General features: G+C 43.1%; 1 protein-coding gene and 1 long non-coding RNA gene across 9 annotated transcripts in view; one reads left to right on the top strand and one right to left on the bottom strand.

Moving 5' to 3' along the window:
- The window catches only part of DOCK4 (dedicator of cytokinesis 4), a 391842-nt gene that overhangs the window by 106669 nt on the left and 261459 nt on the right, over positions 1–23714 (bottom strand). For all 8 annotated transcript variants that reach the window (XM_053253855.1, XM_053253858.1, XM_053253861.1 and 5 more), the window contains 3 exons: positions 8846–8970; positions 7277–7439; positions 4721–4827 (listed from right to left, as the gene is read on the bottom strand). In XM_053253855.1, the coding sequence (XP_053109830.1) occupies positions 4721–4827; positions 7277–7439; positions 8846–8970 (395 nt within the window). The remainder of the gene's footprint in view (positions 1–4720; positions 4828–7276; positions 7440–8845; positions 8971–23714) is intronic.
- LOC128326651 (uncharacterized) lies at positions 1169–22451 on the top strand. Its single transcript, XR_008308168.1, has 4 exons — positions 1169–1278; positions 15172–15210; positions 17405–17586; positions 22235–22451. It is a non-coding gene; the product is annotated as an uncharacterized LOC128326651 (long non-coding RNA).

Raw genomic sequence — 23714 nt, 5'->3', positions numbered from 1 at the left:
CAACTGTGCTCTTGTGCAACATGGCTGGGGCTGGCTTCACTGTGCACACAAGCACTGGCTGACTGGGAATGCTGACATTGTCTTGTGTAGCACGGGGCAAGTTTCTTTAATATACAGTAATATCGTATGAAAATTGTCCTAAAGTCAAAACAAGCAGTCTCATTTCAATGAGAGCTACATTTCTGTAATGTACACAGCATTAAGTCAGAACTACAATGTTGTTGCATAGTGGCTTCTTCTGTTCGATTGAATAGTACAAGACACCAATCTACTTTTGAGGGGAGTGTTCAGTCTCACATAGGGTTTTCACGAGAGCGCCTTCTCTGTCATGAACACTGATGCCTGTTACAATCTTCTGGAGAGGTCCAGTTAGGGTTGCTGCTGGCTTGCCTGGTGGCAACCCAGGACCACACTTTTTCTGTGGCTGCCCCAGGGCTTTGGAATGCGCTCCCCGCTGAAATACGGGTATCTCCTTCTCTGTTTGTTTTCAGGAAAACCCTCAAGACTCACCTGTTCTCGCAGACTTTTAATTAGAATGAATTTTAATAATTTGTTTTAATGACAGTTTCATGTGATTGTTTGTCTTGTGTTTAATGGATTTTAATCAGTGCCATTTTATATGGTTTTAAGCCAGTGTGGCATAGTGGTTAGAGTGTTGGACGAGGACCGGGGAGATCTGAGTTCAAATCCCCACTCAGCCATGAGACTCACTGGGTGACTCTGGGCCAGTCACACTTCTTTCAGTCTAACTTACCTCACACAGTTGTTGTGAGGACAAACATAACCATGTAAGCCACTCTGGGCTCTTTGGAGGGAGAGCAGGATATAAATATAATAAACAAACAAACAAAGTACACTGCCTAGATATGTACATCTCAGGCAGTATAAAAATAAGATAAATAAATAAATAAAATACAGAATAAGCACTGGTATCAGTCAGTAGATGTTTATGTCATGACTTACTTTGAGTATGTTTATACTCAGTCTCTATATGATGAACTCTTAAGACATGTTTATATACAATTCTGCATGGAGGCAATCTCTCTATATAAAAGGATTAGATGGTCCTTACTAACTGGTGCGTGGCAAGCCCCGCCCACACAGTGCTTAACCACCAATCAGCAGTGACATTGGAGGCCCAATCAGCGGGCTTCTCCAGCCGTGAAAATTCTGTGCCATGGAGACCCTCTGAAATAAACAGAGAAAAAGAAAGAAAGAAGTCAAAGGAAAAATAAAGAGGGGAAGAGAGAAGGAGAATTAAGAAGGGAGGAGAAAAAAGTAAGATGGGAAGAGAGGGGACGGAGGGAAAGAGAGAGAGAGAAGGAGGGGGGGCAGAGACAAAGGAAGAAGGGTCGCCTTGGTGGGGGGCATTCCTGAGGGGCAGCCAGGGAACCGGAAGAGCCCGACAGCATAGCAAAGGAAGAAGATGAGGAGGAGTAGGAGGGAAGCAGAGGAGAGAGGCCTGAGGTCAAGGTGGTGCAGGGAGAGAAACCTCGGGGCTGGCTGGGCAACCAGAGGAGCCTGATGGGGCAGCCAGTGCTGCCGCCAGAAATGAGGAGGAGAGGAGGGAGGCCTGAGAAGGATCAACCACCGCCACTGTCGCTTCTGCTCGGCGCAACCAAGCCCACTTGCAGAGGCAGGCAGGCAGGCAAGGTTCGGGCTGAGCCCAGGTGGCCTGAGGGGAGTGAGCAGCCATGGCAGCTTCAGCAAGAAAGGGCCGCTTTCAACCACCACAGCTGCTGTTCCTGCTCAGGTCTACCAAGCCCAATGGCAGAGGCAGGCAAGGGACAGGATGGGCCTGGACCCGTCAGCAGCTTCAGGGCACCGAGTGGTCATAGCGGCAGCGAGGAAGGGCCCAACCAACCACCACAGCTGCTGCTCAGGTCTACTGAGCATATTGGTGGAGGAAGGCAAGTGGGCAGGCAAGGGGCGGGCCTGTCAGCAGCCTGAGGGGAGCAATCGCTTGCATCTGCTACATGGCGGTAGCAGATGCAGCAAGAAAGGGCCCAATCAAGGAGGAGGAGCAGGAGTGCAGCTCAGGTGAAGTTGGTGGTGGGGTGGGAAGCAATGACATCAGCAGGGATAGGTGGAAGAGGGATGGGTAGGAGGAAGAGAAGCAATGTCATGGGGGGCACTGAGGGTGTGCGACTGGCGAGAGACTGGGTGAGAAGCAATTACAGCAGAGGGGATGTGGCAGTGTGCACAGGGCTCAGAGGGTGGGGAGGTCTCTGGGGTAAGGGGGCTGCGGCCCGTGGCTCAGGGGAACAAACAAGTACTAGCGCACAGATGCTCTGTGCAGGTTCAGCTAGCATTTTAGAATTTTCTTTAAGGTGCCAGGGGAAATTCAACCAGTGACTCAACCAGTCACTGAATTCGCCCAGTGACTCAAGCAGAGGGGTCCAGACACCTTACTCCTTCCACTACTAGGACAGCAATCAGGCAGTGCGACTGATGGCCTGTGCTGTGCTGCACCACAGCACTATCCAGTTAATGGCAGAGATGAAGCCCCTCTGCGCAGATGGACTAAGAGATCATGGGAGCCAAAAGGGAATGGCTGGTCTTATATAAACATTGCTTCAGGTTTGGTTCCTCAGTGTTACCAACTGAACTGCTAAAAATAGGATAATGGAATTTAGAGCAGGAAAGTCTCCTTGTCCAAATCCCCTGCTCAGTGCAAGAATCTGCTACAGCATCCCTGACAGATGGCCATTCAGCCTCTGTTTGAAAATATCTAGCAGAGGAAAGCCCACCACTGCATGAAACAGATGTTTCACTGCCAAACAGCTAAGAAATTCCTCCTGATGTCTGGCCTAAATCTGCTTCCTTGCCATTTCAAACCATTGGTTCTAGTACCACCCTCAGGAACAAAAGAAAGCCTTCTATGTAGGATCCTTTATTTGAATACCATATCCAGGGGCATAGCAAATTTGGAGTGGGCCCAGAGACAAAATTTTAAAATGCACCCCTCCCCCATGAAGCTCAGCTCATGAAGTAAAGAAATCTTAAATGAGGCTGAATAGTGGTAACAAAAAGCATAGTAAAATATCTATCTATCTATCTATCTATCTATCTATCTACCTATGTGCCACAAAAGAACATCATCCTAAATTATTTTTTTAAAGGTTTTGTAAATTGTGATCAATGCAAGTCATTTAATAGTACTAGAGAAAGACATGCTGTTCTGGTAGTTCCAGGTCTTAATACTCACATCAATTTCAGAGGATGAATACAACTGAAGGAATCCCAGGTGGGTGCATGGCTGGGGGAGTCAGTCATGTGACTTGCCTCGGGGGGGGGCCCAAGGCAGTCTCCCCTTGCCCTATTATAGTTACGCCACTAACCATATCTCCATACCATATCTCAGATTTACCATCTCTCCCCTTAGCCTTCTTTTCTCCAGGCTAAACATATGCAGTTCCTCATAAGGCAGACTTAAGTGGTTTGCTTTTCCTCACCTCACTTCCCTAGTGATGCTATTGAGGATGTGACTATCTGCCTGACCGTGACCACATATCTGCTTCTGGCCCTCTGAACTGTGTTCACTATTCAGACCGTGAACTCTTCCTGACCTGACTATACACTTGCCTATAGGTTTTCTGATCTTCATTCACTGCTATAGACCTTAGCTTTGGCCTGTCCTAAGCTATGTACTCACCTTTAACTCTTCCAAGTGACCACTTACTAGTTTGACTCTGAAGGGCCTTGACACTCCCTACCTTAGTAGGTTCAGTTAGTCTCTCTCAGCATAAAGGAAAGGAAAGGTTGTGCCGTCAAGTCAGTGTCCGATATAGGAGTTGCCCATATTCTGGGAAACACACCAACAGCCTCCTGCTCTCTAGGCAAGTTGCTTCGTCATACCTTTCATCAACTAAAAATCTTTGGTATATCAACAAGCATTTGGGCTGAGCACTATCTAACTCCAGTCTCATCCCGATTTTTATTCTTATTTTATTCTTGTTATATTATCTTTTTAATTTGTGTTATTGCTTATTCTTTTTAATTGTTCTCCCATTTCAGGATATACAGACAACTTGCTTTTTAACAAAACAAAACAAAAATATGTCTATTCACACTTTAGAGCTGCAATCCCATTGTTCTGTTTTGAAGATATGTTGAGTTTTCCCTTTGCTTTTATTATGTAAAGTAAGTTGTCTTGTCCTATCGTATATGTTTACCACCACAACTACTAGATGTCCCAGAGGTACAAGGCCCATTCTGGTCAAAGGAGAGGAGACAAACAGTGACATCACATAGGCAGTTTCTATGCAGCAGTAATATTGTCAAGGAAATTGTGAGTGAGACGTTCTTCAAATGGGAGCAACTTGCATCTGTGTACATGCACATGCATACAGTTCTCAGGGGAGCATGTCGATATTTATCTGTGCACATGTGTGGGGCTTCCTAGCTGGATGTGGGGACTTGGCTGCCATTCCAGACAGTTGTCTAAATGCAGTCCATTAGCAAACATAGGAACCATCCAATAAGGTAATTTTTCACAGTACAAGGAACCACAATGAAATACATAACAAGATTTAACTGTAGCTGTGAACCAACAACATAAGCTTGAAAGGATATAATGAAAGGATATTTTGCACAATGACAAGCCTAGCATTCTTCTGGCAGCCGTTTTAATCTGCCTGAATCTAAGGGCAGCCCTAGGCATTTGGAGTATTTTTATGGATAATTCATGTTTCTCTCTCTGGTTTCTGATTGAAATTACCTTGTGCACAATGAGCTCATGAGTGCCATCTGGCAATGTCCTTCCATTTTCCTGCATCAGAGGGACGAAAGAAAAACCAAACAACTTCTTCTCCCCCTTTTCTTTTGCTGAAACACATATACAAATTAAAAATCCACCAGAATCCAGGCTGGAAATAACAATGTACAGATTCAATGAAAAGAAAAGTACATGAACAACTTGACACTCATTTAAACTAGAAGGCAGAGTACATGTTAGACAAGCCATGAGGAAGCTGCCAGAAATGGCATACCTTTAGTAAATTATTCCTAACCTCAGCCATTATCTACAAACATACTTACAGGAAACAATCCAGCAAACATTAGCCACATTTAAGTCTTCATAAAGCAATGGAATGTGACTTAGTTATGACTAACTAGATGCTGCAATCCTTAGGAATACGATGAAAAAATGGATGTATTTATTTAATATCTATGTAAACCCCTTTGGGGACTTTTGTTGAAAAGCGGTATATAAATATTCATTGTCAATCCTAAGGACACTTACCTGGCAGTAAATTTAATTGACTACAGTGGGATTTACTTCTGAGTAAACATGAATAGGATTATGTTGTAAATCCCACTAATTTATAATGACATCATTGTGGTGCATAACAACATGTTGTGGCATGTAATTATATTATAATGCACCACAGCACTTTGATGCCTTACACAGGCCACTAACGCCAGCAGACACAGAAGTCAGGCAAGTGAGTGGGCAAGCAGGAAATGACAGTAGGGGCTGTGGGCAGGCCAGTGAGTGGGCAGCGGAGCTGGAGGTGAAGGTGGCAGTGTAGTGGACAACTGGTGAACACAGAGGCACCTCCCACAGATTGATGCTGTAGGTGTCCGCCTAAGTGGGCATAATTAACAAGCCAGCGCTGACAACTTGTAATGTGATGGCGGAGATCTTTGCAGTAAGTACTTCTATATGTCATGGCCAGGACAAAGATAATTCACCAGGAGGAGGAGGCCCTTGTGGGTAGCTTCATCATTAGTTTGCTCTGGCCTTGAGTTAACAACAGTTCAGCTTGCCTGCTTATTTTCCTATACTAAATAGAAATCTCAGATGCATCAAGATTCTGGAATTATATCCATTCTTTAAAAGAAATGCTTAGATGCTTTTGAATAAATGTACTTAGGAGGACCAGGGTACTCAGAACAATGCTTTATACCAATATAATAGATGGTAACTCTGAGATCTTCTTAACGAAACTTGGTCACCACTATCTACATCTTAAACAAATCTGAGTTCACTTTAAAAGTCCAATGAACCATATGGACCAATTCCTCACTTTTCTTCTTCAATATTTGGTTCAACTTCCAACAAAACCTACTCTAACACAATGTCAGCTCCTCCTGTTTCTATTTTCTGTACCTTAACTTACTCATAGAATAAAACACATTGTTTTGATAATAACTTTGCCATTCGAGTCCATAACCTAATAGGGATGTGCACGGAACCATGGAGGGGCAGTCTGGCACCGGTCTCCCTTTAAGGGCGGGGGGGTTGCACTTACTTTTCCCGCCACTTCCCCCCCCCGGCACTCCATTTTATTGTAATGTTTGGGGGGCGGCAGTGTTCCTCCTTGCTGCCCCTGCTGCCATTCTTGGCCAGAAATACCGGAAGTAGCTATCGTGCGTGTGACTGCCGCCGCGCATGCCATGCACATAACACATTGCGTGCACACGTCACGCACGCAACATGCGACGTGCGTGGCCGGTGGGTGTGGTGGCGGTCACACGCGCAATAGCTACTTCTGGTATTTCCGGCTAACAATGGGGGCAGGGGCGGCAGGGAGGAATGCTGCCGCCCCAAAAACATTTCAATAAAACTGAACGCTGGTGGGGGGAAAGCGGTGGGAGGAGTAAGTGCAACCCGCACCCGCCCTTAAAAGGAGACACCCCCTCCCCAGTCCCGGACATGGACACATTCGAACCGGTTCAGAGGCCTCTATAATGGTCTCCGGACCGGTTTGTGCGCATCCCTATAACCTAATATCAGTGAAACTCTCTAGAACCATCCAATTGTTTCCCCTGGCAATCTGTGTAGATAGCAAGGTTTTAAACTTCTAGCACTTTAGACTTATTTCCTTATTTGTTTCATAGCATTTTAATCTTTTACCCATCCCCCACGAAGATCAAAACATTTAAGTAAAACAGTGACCACCAGAAGGCAGTAATTTTCTTATAATAAGAAAATTATCATTCTTATAAACAATGAAAATGGAAGCACAAAGACTGAATGAAAAAAATGTGCTACTATTGCAAACACTTGTATCCTGGTATCAAACATTAAAGGCCTTCCTCAATCTACAACTAAGTAAGCCCTTTTTTACAAGATAGTACTAAGCGAAAACTTTTAATGCTAATGGCTGGCTGGTGGTTGCATTATGTTGCCTGAATAAGATCTTCCCCTTGGTAGACTGCATATATCAGAAGCTCCATTAAAAACTGGCATGCATGAAAAGCATTTGAAAAGCTCTCTGAGGCTGCCTAATGCAACTACAAAGCGCTTCAATTTATGAATAGGTCTTACTGGAACAATGCCGAAATTCAAAGCGGAGGTGTGCTCCCCTGAATTTATCCACAGGAATAGGAAGTTTCAGCAGCTCAGCCCATCTTGGACTGTTGTTGTGGTATAGCACAAAGGAGTGGAATTCAGTAGCTGGTGGCTCTCCAGAGCCAAAGGAGATGAAGTCCTAATAAAGAAAGGCAATAGTTTGCAGGCATCACTTTAGAGTCAGAGTTCTTAGAATAAATGGTGAATCTCCTGAGAGGAAGGGCAAAAGGACCTATGGGACATGCAACTCCTCCTTGACCCTCTCAGGAAGTTCCTATGTACAGTATATGCACATTCTACCACATTATCTCTTGACCATGCGCTGTCAACCACTGGGGCAAGTTCCCACTTTTTGTGCACTTTTGTCAGACCTGGCTCCTCTTACACTGGTGGATCGAGGAAGTAGCTAAGATGGTCTTACATGGTGTAAGTAAGTGTAAGGTGATGCACATTGGAGCAAAATAACCCTACTTCATATATACACTGATAGGGAATGAGCTGTCAGAAACTACCCAGGAGAGGGATCTTGGGGGTTCTGGGGGGAAGCTCATTGAAAGTGTCAGCTCATTGTGTGGCAGCTGTGAAAAAGGCAAATTCCATGCTAGGGATCATATGAAGGGGATTGAAAATAAAACTGCTGTTATAAAGCCTTTATACATATCTATGGTGAGGCTGCATTTGGAGTACTGTGTATATTTCTGGTCACCATATCTCAAAAGAGACATTATAGAACTGGAAAAGGTACAGAAGAGGGCAACCAAGATTATCAGGTGCCGACAGCACCTTCCTTATGAAACATGATACCATGTTTTACTTTCCTCCAGGGAAACAAACAGGCTATTGCTCGTCTGGAAAGTGTTAAAAGAAAGTCAAAGGGGACAGATGCTGCAAGAGGCTTATTATGGGTAGCAAAGGCTCAGGAGAAACCTGTTCAGATACCTCAGGCTGTAGCAGCTTGCAGCTTGATCTCAAGCACTAGATATAGTTATAATTTGTTTACAACTGTTGTCACAGAATTCTTGTTCTAACGCCGCAAACAGTGGTGGTGGATGGTGTCAATAGGGCTGGATGGTGGAGGGCAATACAGGCAGGGTCAAGTTGCAGCTCCTTCCACCCCGCCCTGTCCAATCTACCCCTCTCTCATTCACTTTTCGCTCCACCCCAGCTTTAACTTTAGCCATGCAGTTGGTCATTTGCTAGATTGGAGATTGAAATCCCCAACAGTGAATGATCAGCCTGCATGGCTCAAGTTAAAGCTGGACTGAGAAGAGAGAGTGGGAGCATCTGGAGGGGGGAGGAAGAGAGGGAGAGAGAGGGGGGAGAGGGAGAGAGTGTGTGTGCCATGGTCCATTCTACCCCTACCTGCCCTCCCCACCCCGCACACACACCAGCCAATACTGCCTGCAGATAACTAGTTTCTCTCTATGGAATAACTGAAGTGTATGTTACAACAAAATCTCTGGGTTGTTCCAGCCCTTAGACAGTTACCACTCAGATTAGACAAACTACAGGGAAGGTGAAGGGTAAAGACTGTGTAAGAGGTACCTTTAAAATTTGACCACCACTGTCCACAATATACATTGTCACTTCCACATTTCTGGCCACGCTTTTTCCTCCTTTTTCAAACTCTCCTCTTTCCATTGTGATATATAAATCATTCCTCATTTCACCTATGGAAGGAGAAAGTAGTTGAATGTTAACCCAAACAGAAGCTTTGAACTTTATGAGTGTGTTTGCATGTATGTGCGTGTGCTTACTCCATCATCCATTCATCCTTTAATTTTGCCATAGTCTTATTAGATCTAAACATAAAATGAATTTCATCCATAGATGAAAATGGGGAGATATACTAACATGGAGAATCCAAATTCCAATTCAAGTAATACTACTTGCTAATTTGCAGTAGGAAAGGTAGGTATATCAAGGATATATAACAGCCACAACGAAAGACGACTACTAGATTTAAAAACAAACTGAACAAGACTGATCCGGACACAAGCTTGGATAGTTGGAGATAAAGAGCGCAATGCAGCCCTTGCCAGCTTAAACGGAGAGGCACCCTGAGCAGGTTATGCAAATGCTTAAAGGGATACTAAATAGGGCAGTGGTACCCGCTGCTGGCTGCAATATATGAGGATCTTGCCCCAAAAGGCAGGGTTAAATAATAGATTGACTCCAATTTGCTATGGTATCCAGGCATTCTATATATGTTGTAGTCACCAGAGTTCTCATTATAAAATAGACCTTCATTTTTTCCTCTCTTTTCACCAAGTAATGAAGTATTAAAATTGTTTTGTGAATAAAACACTTCTTAAAATACCCCATCTTCTGGTAAGACAATTAAGCTTTAGTATGCCTCAGAATGTTGCTTTGCATGGGTCTCCTTCTCCATCTGCTCCTCTCTGAGGCCCAAGACATACACATGCAGTGAAGTAGGTACATGTACAGGCCCATACAAGTAATGGTCTACAAACAATTTGCACACTTCTTTCCTGTGCTGAAATGCTATTTGTGTGGGAAATCATTCATGTTTAAAGTGAACCCCAACCTTCCATGGCGAAATGGGAAACATAGATAATTGGACATCTTTTGTCAGCTACCCAATTATTTCTTTTCAGCTCGATTATTTTAGTGCTTGTCTTGTTAGAAAACTACCGAGCCCTGAAAAAACAAATTCTAACCCCCCCCCCATAACTAGCTAAATACTTTGAAATTTTAAAGACATTCTTCTAAAGACATTTTAAAGACATGAAATTTAAAAGACATTCTTCTTACAAATATACTACTGTTTAAAACGCGTTTAACACTATGTATTTATTTCCAGGCGGATCAAGACTCGTTAATTTCACAATTTTCACAACCATGCATTCAGTTTTCATAGCTCATCGGTATTTCAGTTTCTTGCAGTAGGGATGTGCGAACTGGTTTGAGAGCTCTTCCGAATCTACCGGGCTGGACTGGGGCCAGTTAGGGTGGTGGTTTTTTTAAAGAACAAAAATGGAGGACTTACCACCATTGCCAGGCTCTGGGGGGATGCTGTCGAGGCCGCAGGGGATCTCCTGATATCCCCCCTCCCCTGCACTGCCTGAGTCATTTTCAGTCAATTTCAGGCCCTTTCCAACCTCTCTGCGGTGGCAGCAGCCCATTTTGGAGGCATGCCCAATGGCCTTCTGCAGACCTGCCCCATAAAGAGGGGAGCTAGTCCATGTTAAAGTCAAGCCAAGGCCACCTCACAAACCAGCTCGAGTGGGTCAACAGGAATCTGACAAGGATTCCCCTTTACAAGTAAAAGGCTAAGTGCGGGTGAGGGGGGGAGGTAGTCTTGGTACTTTTTTCATCTTGGAGGTGGCCTCTGTGCACCTCTGCACAGTGGTGACACAACTAGCCTATGTGCACATGCAGAGGTCACTGTAATGGCAGCCACACATGTGCAGAGAGCCAAAACGGGATGCAGCACAACCAGCCTGTCATTTGGGAGGCTGACAGGGGGGCAAAGGAACCCCTGCCTCCACCATTGCTGGTGGCTTATTTTTAAAGGTAAAAAGCTACCAAGACTACCTTTTTCTTCCCGCCCGGCTGCATTTAGTCCTTTACTTGTAAACAGTAATCCTTGTCAGATTCCCCTTTTCAAGTTTACCCATCGAGCCAACTTGCAAGGTGGCCAGACCAGACCAGGCCCCGGCTCAATTGAACCTGAGCTGGCCCAGGGTGCATTGAATGCGGTCGGATTTGAACCAAATCGGGAAAACTGGTTCCATGCACATCACTAATTATTGAGACCCTTTTCAATCTGGCTTTTGCCCTGGGTTTTGCCCTGGAAACTGCCTTGGTTGGCCTTCTGGATGACCTACACCAGCAACTAGACAAGGGGAGTGCGTCCTTGTTGATTGTCCTCTTAGCAGCATTCAGTCCCATCGACCATGGTATCTTTCCAGACTGCCTTTCACATATAGGGATCGGGGGTGTGTGCATTGGATTGGTTCCGGTCCTTTCTTGGGGGGAGGTTCCAGAAGGTGGTGCTGGAAATCTTCTGCTTGACTCCTTCGCCTCTGGCCTATGGGGTCCTGCAAGGCTCAGTATTGTACCCCCATGCTGTTTAACATCTACATGAAACCACTGGGACAGGTCATCAGGAGATTTGGATTGAAGTGTTGTAGATATGCAGATGACACTCAGTTCTAACTTTCTCCGACATTAGATCCTAGGGAAGCAGAGGATGTATTGGACCAGGGGCTTGAGGCAGTAATGGGCCAGATGTGACTAAACTGAGGTTAAATCCAGACAAGACTGAGGTATTGCTGGTCAGCAGAAAAGCCAATAAAGACAGGGCAATTCAGACAGCTCTGGATGGAATTTATTTATTTATTTAACATATTTTTATACCTGGGCAGTTTACAACCTGCGTTGTACTCCCCTTGCAAGTGCGCAGCTTGGACGTATTGCTGGACCCAGCTCTGCTTTTGGATCCTAAGGTGTGGGCAGTGGCCAGGGGTTCCCTTGCACAGCTGTGGCTAGTGCACCAGCTGCATCATTTTCTTGAGAAGACAGATCTGGCCCCGGTTACTCATGCCTTAGTCACGTTGCGGCTAGATTTCTGTAATGTGCTTTATATGGGGCTGCCCTTGAAGAATATTTGGAAACTTCAATTGGTGCTGAGTACAGCTGCCAGGTTCTCTCTGGAACTGCTCACTTGGAGCATATTTCACTTATTTTGAACTTCACTGGTTGCCAATTTGTTTCCAGATCCAATTCAAGGTGCTGCTGCACCATGCAGACCTTTAAATAATAGCTTTGGGTCCTGGATACCTGAAAGACTACCTGCTACCAAGACTTTCTGCCTGCCCAACAAGGTTGTCATTGTGCATCTTTGCTTTGTGTGCCAATGTTGAAAGAAGCCAAATTATCATGCATGCGGGACAGGGCCTTCTCTGTTGTTGCTCCCCAGGCTCTGCAGTGTTCTCCCAGTGAATGCTCACTCTTTGACATCTGTAGCTCCTTTTAAAAACAAAAGACATTTTTATTTGTTCAGGCTCTCACCCTTTAAGAGCTTCTGGGTTGGTGTTTTTTTGTTGTTTTTGTTTTGTTTAGTTTTATGGCTTTTATTGTTTAACTGATTTTAACGTTTTAAATGTGATTTTTTTAAAAACTGAGTTTTATTGTATTTTAACTTTTGTAAACTACCTTGGGATGTATTATGAAAGGTAGTATGAAAACTTAACAATAAATAAAATAAATAAATCTCTAATAAGACAGCTTCTCAAGAAACAGCCCAAGTTCTTTACCAGAGTTAACAGACAAAATGCTCTCCTGTTTGAAATCTTTGCGAAAGGACCAAGCCTGCATGCCCTTTAACATCCTGTTCTATCCTTTGCCACTCATGTAGCAAATTGAAACTAACCAGAACAAGGACCTATTTCAGACAAATGCCACCACCCCACCAGCAGATAACCTAGGGGTGGGCAATTTCCAGTTATGTGATCTACTTTTAAAACAAAAACTAGAGCCCTAAGATCCACCACTGACAGCAAGAGCAATGTGGTCCAATGGTTTTAGCCAAAACAAAAAAAATAGGGGCACAGGCGGATATAGCAAAAACCAAAATGGTGGCAACCATGCAGAGTCAATTATCTACTGCACCCCATGAGTCAAACACTGGAATGGCCTTTAGGTACAGAATCAGGGATTTTAACATCAAAACCTAAATGAACAAAGGATGGCAACAAATTAATTAATGCTAAGAGATAAGCCCAAGACCAGCCACAGAATGCATACAGTAGCTGATAATTCTATTTTTATTTCAGCTTTTAAAGGAGGCAACAACTGTGCCAGCATTCTTAATCAGAGTTCATTTTAGAAAAAAGTGAGGGTAAAAGATCTACAACCTGCCCAGGAAAGTAATTATGTACAGAATCATATATCAACACATACTCAGTTCTGTGTCGCCACAAGAAATGTAGAGTAACAGTGCGATCTGATGCATGTTTATTCCAGTTATTCCAGTTAACTACATATGATTGGAGCCTTAAAAGTGAAACACAATCTGAACTGAGAAGTACAATGAGGCTTACTATCAAGAACTGCATATTGCTGCCATCACAATAATGTTAACTCTGTTGAAAATTACTAGGCTTGGAGTTTTCTTTTGTTTTTTAAAACACATCTGACACAATGACAGCAAATCTTATTTTTATGCCTTTTAGACAGCAAAAAAGACTGGTCATACTAGAATATTCTGAGGGGAGACCCAGGTGCTGGGAGGTAGCAAATATGACTTGTCCCCTGGTCCGCCCTGGTTGCCTATGAATGGGAGATTAGAAGTATGAGCACTGTAAGATATTCCCCTCAGGGGATGGACCGCTCTGGGAGGAGCAGAAGGTTTCAAGTTCCCTCCCTGGCTTCTCCAAGATAAGATATTTATTTATTTATTTATTTATTTATTTTAATAGGACAAGATTTTTTTATTGAACCAACCAGATAGGGCTGAGAGATATTCCTGCCCGCAATCTTGGAGAAGCCGTTGCCAGTCTGTAAAGACAACACTGAGCTAGATAGACCAATGGTCTGACTCGGTATATGGCAGCTTCCTATGTTCCTAACTTTGGGTTGCCCATCCTACAGATACTAAGTTTCCTTTCATTCCCAATGTATGGAGTGGAGAGCCCTATCCTGCCAGAACTGGAAGAGAGAGTGGGGAGACCTCCAACTCCTTTGGGAAAAGAGAAACATGGACCTGGCGAACACAAAACACAGCATAAAATGCCAGGCAATGTGCTGCTGGTGGGGCACAGCAACAAGGGTTTGCCCATTTGGCCAGACCATTTGGTAGAAACTTTTGATCTTGGCCAGGGAAGAATATAGAGGGAAAGAATATAGTGAAAAGCATGGTATAGAGTAAACACTGGTATCTGTAAATATGGATTTTAGTTGCATAAGAGTTTCTTGATTGAAACAGGTTGAATTCTGAATGATTGGCAAAGCAGTATCTTGTACACAAAAAGTAACAAAGAATACAATGAAAGGATCCCTGTCAAGAACTGTCAAGAACTGAGACTGACACAAAACGATTTAAATTGATGTTGAAAGATGGCTTGACTAGCAAGCCAGAGGTTGTCGATTCAATCTCCGCTGTTATGTTTCCCAGACTATGGGAAACACCTATATTGGGCAGCAGCAATATAGGAAGATGTTGAAAGGCACCATCTCATACTGCATGAGGGAAGGCAATGGTAAACCCCACCTGTATTCTACCAAAGACAACCACAGGGCTCTGTGGTCGCCAGGAGTCAACACCAACTTGACAGCTCACTTTAAGGAAAAAAATTGACCCAAGTCTTGAAAGTGTAGAATAGGCTATTTACAAAGGGGGGAAAAATGACCAATTAAAAGAAAAAGTGCATGAATCTAAGAACTCTGAAAGTCTAAAGATGGTTAAACAAAACTCTGAATAAGCATGAGGAGGACAGAGAGAATCTTAAGGCAGGAAAAAAGACACAAGCTATGCCTGTTAAAGAGATTAAGGAAAATGTGGAGGTTTCTATTGAATTTAGTTTAAATCACAGTGAAGGCTTGAGGACATCTTGAGGATAACAAATTTGATTTTTAGAGGAGTCACAGGAAAAGTGAAAAAAGGAAATGTATTGAATTTAATAGAAGAACAAATGGAAACATTTTAGAACTGGAAACAATGAAACAATATACTAAGAGGCTACAACAAGAATAAACTAAGGTAGACAGCTTTAAACAAGTAAAGAGACATTTTAGTTTAAATTTGAGTTATTGAATGAGGCAATTAGCTTGGAACATAGCAAGACCAAATTTAAGTTTAGATTCCTTGAGAAATAAGGTGACTATTCTGTCTGATTTGTTCCCAGGAATATTGGCAAAGAGGAAACTGACAACAGTAACTAAAGGTTTGAAAAAGTTAAACATCTAATATACAATATAAACATTTCTTGCTAAAATATTCTACAAACAGGAAAACAAAGATTAAATTATTAGAATATATAAAGGAAGAAACAAGTTGTTCTGGTAAGAACTATTCTGCCTACCATCCTTTCACTATATCTTGATAATTACCACCCTCACAAGTTAGCCCACTTCAGCCTTAAATGTTCATATGTCCGCCATATTGAATTGGGGTGGATGACATCATCACAAACTATGCCCTTGAGCCATCCCTATGTGTCCCTACACCTGTAGCAAATTTGGTTCAAATTGGTTACATGGTACACAAGCTAGCCCACTTGCGCCTCAAACATTCATGCATCCACCATCATGAACTGGGCTGGATGACATCACCACAAACTATGTTGTTGAGGTGTCCCTATATGTCACTCACTACAACTGTACCAAATTTGGTTCAAATCGATTAGACAATCCACAAGTTAGCCCAATTGCGCCTTAAGCATTCACATATCTGCCATATTGAATTGGGGAGGATAACATCATTACAAACTAGGCCACTGAGGCGTCCCTATGTGTCCCTAAAGTAGTACCAAATTTGGTTCAATTCAGTTAAGCGGTTCACAAATTAGCCCACTTGAGCCTCAAATGTTCACACATCCACCATCTTGAATAAGGGTGGATGACATCATCATAAACAATACTATTGAGGTGTCCACATGTGTCCCTACACTGTAGCAAATTTGATTCTGACCAACTATTGCCCCTGCCCAGCACCACTTGGAGGCTGTGGTGGAGCACACACACTAGGAGCCTGACTGTATATATCATAGATAGTTGATACTGTTTTAAAAGTGTTGTATAGTTGCTCACTTCTTCCTTCCTAGTTAGCAGTGCACACACTCATACCTGCACACATCTCCAATGATGAATTAGTGGCCTGGTGCCATCATGTGTCTGAGAGCCTTGCAGGCACTCAGCAAAGCTGTGCTGGTTCTGCCTGTCTGAGGCGGAATCTATATATTTAATTCTCTAAGACATACCTGTGGCTAATCCCATGCATGGCAGCTCTTGCGAGAGTTCAGAGAGCTGCCAGATAGCCATAGGTGGGAGGGAAGAAAATGGTGGCGCTGGCCAGCTGGCTGTGGGGGGGGAGAACAGTGGTGGAGGCTGGCTGGCCGGTGTAGAAAACAGCAACAGGTGGGCGGAAGGAGGCGGTGGTGGAGGAGAAGCAGCGGCCAGGCCAGCCCGCCGTGGGGGAGAAGCAGTGGCCAGGACAGCTGGGGGCGGGCGGTTGAGTGACCAGGACGAGCTGATGGGTAGCCGGGCGGCTGCAACCAGCAGCTGGCTGGCTGGCAGGTGGACAGCCAGAAAGCAGGGGGCGGGCGGCGGAAAACGAGCGGGCAGGTGGCAGGCAGGGAACAAAAATAAGGCAGTGGCTTCTAAACTTCCTTAAGCTGTGTCTGGTTTTTAAGAAAAATTGCTTTTTTGTAATTTGTTTTTATAGTTTATCAAGTTTTGGCTAGTGGTTTGTACTTGTGGTTTGCTTGGTATGTGTTGTCTCTGTAGTTCGGTATGCGGCTTGCTGGGTCAACAAGGTTTGTTGTTTGTTTGGTTTGTGGCTTCTTGAAGCCTTGGTTAGGTTTGTGTTTTTAATTTAGTTTGTCGTTGGTGTTTGGGTTGCAGTACACCGCTCCGGCTGCCTGCCGGGCCTGCCGGTCTCAGCCGCTCCGAATAGTCACCCGCCGGTTGTGGCCACCCACCTGCCAGGCTAACCTGCCGTTCGTGGCTGCCCGTTTTCTCTCTGCCCGCCCCCCTGACAGCTGGGCCGCTGCTCAACCAGGCTGCTGCTTCTCCCCGCCCCCCTCCCACGGCCGGCCATTCGCCGGGTCGCTGCTTCTCCTGCGAGAGCTGCCACACATGGGATTAGCGACGGGTGCACCTAAGTATATAGAAGATACTGAAAATAAACAATAATGCCTCAAAAATTCTCAGCAGTACACATTAGAACGCATATAGATGTAGGGAACTAAAATGAAAGAAATGCACAATAAATATATAAAAGAAATAACTTAAAATATATTTTAAAAAATAACACAGCAGAGCTTTTATATTCCAACCTCAAGATGCCTTCAAAAATATAGTAGAAATCCAGTTACAGAGACCATTAACACATTCTCCTTTTGTATTTATAATTCACAGTGAGGATCAAGACAACTCAGAAAGAATCAAATGACACAGGACTAAATTCCTTAAGGAACTATTTTTTGCCCAACATACATTTGATGAAAATGTTTCCCTGTAGATGGTGCTCACAACCAGTATCTGAGCTATGCAGTATTGATTAATTACACAGTTCCCCAAGAAGAACATTTGCTGCTGATGTAAGCGAAGACATAATTTTGCCTACTTTTGTTATGAAACAGAAAGGTTAAGAATGGGACTGGGGGTTGAGGAGGGGACATGCTTGTCTGCCTAGTCTAAAACAGAGCTGGGAATTGACTGGAAAATATGAAGGTCTGAGGCAATGATTTAAATTAAATTACCATGTCTTTGATTCTGTGTTATGTTCAAATCTCCAGAGGGGTTTCAAATGTTTTCAACATATATTTCCCCTGGTATCCTAATTATAAAAACTCATAGCTGAGACTCTGACATTGTTTCTACTCCTGATGGACTAGCTTTAAGTGTACTATATACTATGTGAATAAGACAAAGAAGGGGATTTTCCTGTTAATTTACTCTCTCCTTCAATTTGGGGGAGATAATCCTTCTCTGAGCCTGTAGTCAGAGGGCTCCCTCAAAGCCTTATTTCTTCCCTTCCCTCCTTATCTTCCCACCTGCCCACCCCCCATCTTAGTACAAAAGCCAGCCCATCATGACAAAGAATGGGAGGTCTGAACAGGTCTACCATGTGCCCATCCAGTTCTCTCTTTCGGTGAACTCAAGATAGGAATCTTGAATACCTTAATCTACATCAGGCCTGCTTAACTTAGGCCCCCCAGCTGTTTTTGGACTACAACTCCCATAATTCTCAGCCACAGCAGCCAATAGCCAGGAATTATGGGAATTGTAGGCCAACATCTGCAGGAGGGCTGAAGTTGAGCAGGCCTGATCTACATGAAGAAAGAAGACTGGATAGGATATTGGAAATGTCTTCCCACCTCCCTTCCCAGTAATGCCCTATTGTGCTAGTTCCACAAATGCCAAAGTGTGGTAGAAGGAATAAACAAACCTCTGTTGAGCCCTGTGGTGACCCATCTGCATGCAGGAGCTACATTCTTGTATGACAGATTAGATGTTCAAAAAAATCAAAAGTAACCGCGTTGTTCCAATCAAAGCCTTTTTAAGACATTGACAGGCCTGGGGGCAAAATGTTCATCTGAGTCCCACTTTCTTCTCAATGCATCCTATGTCAATGTAATAACTCAAAATACTGAAGTAACTCTTGATCCTGGAGTTATATTTTAACTGATTAGTTTTACTGCCCTGAACATGCATGGGGTCTGGGGCAATTGCTGCTGCTGCTGCTCCCCACCCCACAAGGCCCTGGTTCCAACAGAAAAAGCCACAACAGGATCAGGACCAACTATGAAGTAAAAAAGAAGTGAGAACATTTTTGAGTTCTTCAGAACGTGACTTCAGGCTGGAGGTTTAGTAAAACACAGGGAGAAAGCTGGAGAGAGAGAGAAAGGCCATTATACAGTTCCAGCCCACTGAGCTATGAGGGGGAATGATATGGCTAAACTGGGAATGATCCAAGGGTGGGTTCCACTAAGGACTCTAACTTAATGAAAGTCTCCTCTACCTTAAAAGGAGAGCTGGTCTATAGAGGAGGGTTGGTCTTGTGGTAGCAAGCATGAACTGTCTCCTTTGTTAAGCAAGGTCTGTCCTGGTTTGCATTTGTATGGGAAACTACTTGTGGGCACTGTAAGATATTCCCTTTAGGGGATGAGGCCACTCTGGGAAGAAGATATTCATGGTTTCATGAAGAAGGTTCTAAGTTTTCTTCCTGCAGTTCCAAGACAGCATTGAGAGAGACTCCTGCCTGCAACCTTGGAGAAGCCACTGCCAGTCTGTGTAGACAATACTGAGTTAGATGGACCAATGGTATGATTTGGTAGAGGGCAGCTTCCAATGTCCACCTCCAATGTGGGCAGCTTCCAATGTCCACCTCCAATCTAATCTCTATAATTTGAGCACTGTGGGCATGGCATTGAAGCCCCAAAGTCCATGGCTTATAACAATGTTAAGATAGAGTTCAAGAAGTGTTAGGCAGGCTCAATTCAATTAAAACCATAGGTAACCATGTTGGTTCATTAGAAAACAATCCCAAAGTCAAAGTAGATTAATACCTTTATTAGGATGATCTAAAATATAAAAAGCACTATCTTTTAATCTGCTCACCAAACAAGTTAAAAGATAATACTTTTTGATATTTTAGTGATATTTTAGTTGGCCCTAATAAATATTTAAGATATTTTAGTTGGCCCTAATAAAGGTACTACCCTACTCTGACTTTAGGATGTTTATAAGATTCTGCTTCAAAAGTAAGTGGTTTGCTTTGTCTAGTCCAAGGGGCATCATGTTAGAAGGCTGAGTTAGTGACACAACTTCAAGAGTCACAGTACATGCATCTTGTTTCTAGTTACTTTTAATGACTGAGCAACACAAATAGAAAAAGCAAGGAATGGAATAGGATATAAATCTAAATCTACTAGATCAATTCTAATTTTGAGAGACTCAGAGTGAAGACTGAAGTAACATGTTTACAACAGTGGGATCAGTTTTGAAGTGCCCTATCTAGATTATCTCTTCAGGGTCAAGCTATGAAGTTTGGTGTGTTTTTTTAAAAAAAGGTTTCTGAGAAGTTTGCAGCAAAAAACAGCTGTGAATCGAACTGGTTGGCTGGTCTTAGTGATATCACCAAGAAACGTCTCTGCTCCAAAACTCCAGACAAGTTTTGCAATGTTAAAAAGGGGAGGGTTATTAAAACCTTCACACATAAGTTATTTTTTATCTTATTAAAAAAGAAGCCAGAAAGCCTGCCTGAAACATCAGGAGGACATAAGAATAACCCTGCTGGATAAGGCCCAAGGCCTATCAGGCCCAGTATCCTGTTTCACACAGTGGCCCACCAGGTCCTCTGAGAAGCAAAAAGGCAAGAGGTGAGGGCATGCCCTCTCTCTTGCCATTGCTCCCCTGCAACTGGTATTTAGAGGCATCTTGCCTCTGAGCCTGGAGGTGGCCTACAGCCACCAGACAAGTAGCCATTGATAGATCTGTCCTCCATGAATTTGTCTAAGCCCCTTTTAAAGGCATCCAAGCTAATGGCCATCACTACATCCTGTGGCAGAGAATTCCATAGTTTAATTATGTGCTGTGTGGAAAAGTACTTCCTTTTGTTGGTCCTAAATTTACTGGCCTTCAGTTTCATGGGATGACTCCTAGTTCTAATGTTGTGAGATACTCTATACTCCATGCATAATTGTATACACTGCTATCATGTCTCCCCTTAGTTGCCTCTTTTCCAAACTAAAAAGCCCCAGATGTTGTAGCCTTGCCTCATAAAGAAGCTGCTGCAGGCCTCTGATCATATTGGTTGCCTTCTTCTGTACCTTTTCCAGTTCTACAATGTCCTTCTTAAGAGACAGTGACCAGAACTGTATGCAGTACTCCAAATGTGACCACACCATAAGTTTGTATAAGGGCATGATAATATTAGCATTTTTATTTTCAGTCCCCTTCCTAATGATCCCTAGCATGGAATTTGCCTTTTTCAGCTCTGCCATGCAACTGAGTCTAGTCTTTCAACGAGCTGTCCACCACGACTCCAAGATCTCTCTCATGATCAGTCACTGACAGCTCAGATCCCCTCAGCATATATGTGAAGCTGGACAAAACTGATGGTGATAGATTTGTTGGCATGTACATCTGTCATTCAAGTTGGGAAGCATGGGGGAAGCCAGGTTTCCATTGGGGCAGAAGGAACTCTTTTGAATACTCTTTTTCTATTACATCTGTCCCCTCACCTCTGAACCAAGGAACCACTGTAGTAACTGCAAAGGAAATATTAGTAGACTTGAGCAAGAAGCTATCTTTGTTTCATTCCCCCCAATTGGTATATGGTAACAGGAATAGTAATAATAAACCTCACACAACTGTTGTGAGGATAAAACCACTGATGTGACAAAATTGGCTCCATGTTCAAATATTTTGCAGGGTCCAACCACCACAATTACTGCTGCTTCCAAAGCTCCCCACTCCCACTCTCCTGCCTGCTTCCCCAAACCACCTCTAGATTACCTGATGGTTTCGCAACTGCAACACTGAGATCATAGTCATTGCACGTGGGTTGGCTTGTGAAGCTTTCCTTGCTGTGGCACAGTATACTAATGTCATGGGGTAGGAGTGACATCATTATTCACTCCATGTGGGCCAGCTGGCAAATGCAATGCATGTGGACTTAATTTTGCAACTGCAGAGGTGGCCAGTAGTCAAGACGGGGAGGGGGAGGAAGACAGGTGAGGGAAGCCTTAGAAGCCCCTCTTCTCAAGGGGACAGGAGTGGCTAGTGTTTTTTGTACAAATTACAAATACACCCTGGGCAGACCAGCACATATCATTAGCTGTGGAATTCATTGCTAAAAGATGCAGAAATGATCATATTAATATGCTTTTCTTCCTTTACTTCTTTTTTTGCTTAAAAAAAATTCAAGTAAATTTATGAATGAAAGGTCAATCAATGACTATTAGCCATTAAAGTAAAACTGGAAGCCCTAGGGATGCCAGCTGAAAATGTCCTCACAACATTTGCGGCCTAGAGTACAAAATGTAAACATATTACGAATATAGAAACAGCCTCGGATGGAACAGTAGAGTACAAGTGTTACAATAAATAAATAAATACATTAGATACTCAGGGAGCCTTTTGCTTTCAGTTTTCTAGATTTTCTGTCTGCAGTCAGCAACATGAAATTCATTATTAGTAAAGTATGATTATCACCATTCAATAAAAAAATCTCATTTACAGCACCAAGGATAGGATGAAAGCTGTGCCATATCCAAACAAAAGCATGTATCCAATTACTGAACTGATGACATACCGTGCCGAAATCCATATTTAAGAAAAATCTATCCAACAAAGCACTGCAGCCCTGAACAGCTGAAGAGTACCGGTGGTTGGCTACACACTGCTTGACTATAATGTGTACTTTCATAGTGGCATAGCACATCACTTTGTCTCACCATGGGAAGTCAAAAAGAGGAAAAATTATTTATAACAGTCAGAGGGAAATGTGACAATGCACAGCAGAAGGCTGCTATATCATGCACTGCTTGGAAAGAAAAGGATGAAGCTAATGGGAATGCCTGGTGTTGTTACTTGTTAGTATCAGCCACATCATTTTTCAATGTGCTTGATACCATTATATTAATTTACAAGCTAAAACAATGCTAACAAAGGTTGGCAGTAACAAAAGCACATTCAATCTAGCTACATTAAGCATCTGACATGATCCACTGTGTTAATTCTGTGATCATTTCTCATAATGCATTTTTGCCCATTAATAAAAGATGCTTTCAGAACAAGGATGAGCATCTTCACATTACTAGATGAGTCATCAGAAAGTTTTATTTACATAATTACTTTGGGCTGCTATTGAGAACTGCTGAATAGCAAGCAGACATTTAGGATTAACAATGGGAAGAAATTTCCTTATGCAATTCTATGTAGAACAAGGACGTGGCCTAAAATTAACCTCATACCCTAGGCTCATTCCTGTTGGCTTTGTAACCACTTCAGGTAAGAACAGAGAGGTACCCTGATATGAAATATCATGCATTCCCATTTCCAGGTATTAAAACCCAAGCAAAAACCTAAAGATTCACTTCAAAGCATAAACTGGCTTTTTAAAAGTTGTCAGACTAGATTAGTGTATAAATTAACTGTATAATAAGCTCAAAAATCTCAGCAGTAGAAATTTCCAGTCTCCTGGCAATACTTGCTGTATCTGGACAGGATGATTTATAGCTGAACTATATTTGATTCCCAAAATTCTTGCTACACACTCCTGTCTAAGCAACTAATACTCAGGCCAGCTGCTGCCCAAGCTCCTCATCAATCGCTTTTGCTTTGCCATTTTAATACTTGGATTTTTTCCACTTCCTGACCTTTCTCCTAGTTTCTGCCACTAAATCATCATGATTTCCTGGGTGTGCCCTACTCTTTGTCTAAATGGAGTAAGTTCATTCCTGCTGTCAGTTTTGCTTAGCTTGCCTAACACCTTTTCCCTGTAACATGATTCACCAACATATAGAACTTGGATCACAGAGACAGCTAATTGTGTATAGGACTGCTATCCTTTTGCAAATATCTGGGCCATTAAGAGCATGACGTTCCTGAACATTCACTAGGAATTAGTTGCTCTGAAAGCGGTAGTATCTAACTGTCATGTAAGCATGCTTAAGACTGTACTTAAACATGGCAGAAAGTGAAAAACACCAAATAAAGA

This window comes from Hemicordylus capensis, chromosome 5, assembly GCF_027244095.1.
Source record: "Hemicordylus capensis ecotype Gifberg chromosome 5, rHemCap1.1.pri, whole genome shotgun sequence".
Classification (NCBI taxonomy): Eukaryota; Metazoa; Chordata; class Lepidosauria; order Squamata; family Cordylidae; genus Hemicordylus; species Hemicordylus capensis.
The sequence above is the reverse complement of the archived record's forward strand: the minus strand, read 5'-3'. Positions and strand labels throughout refer to the sequence as shown.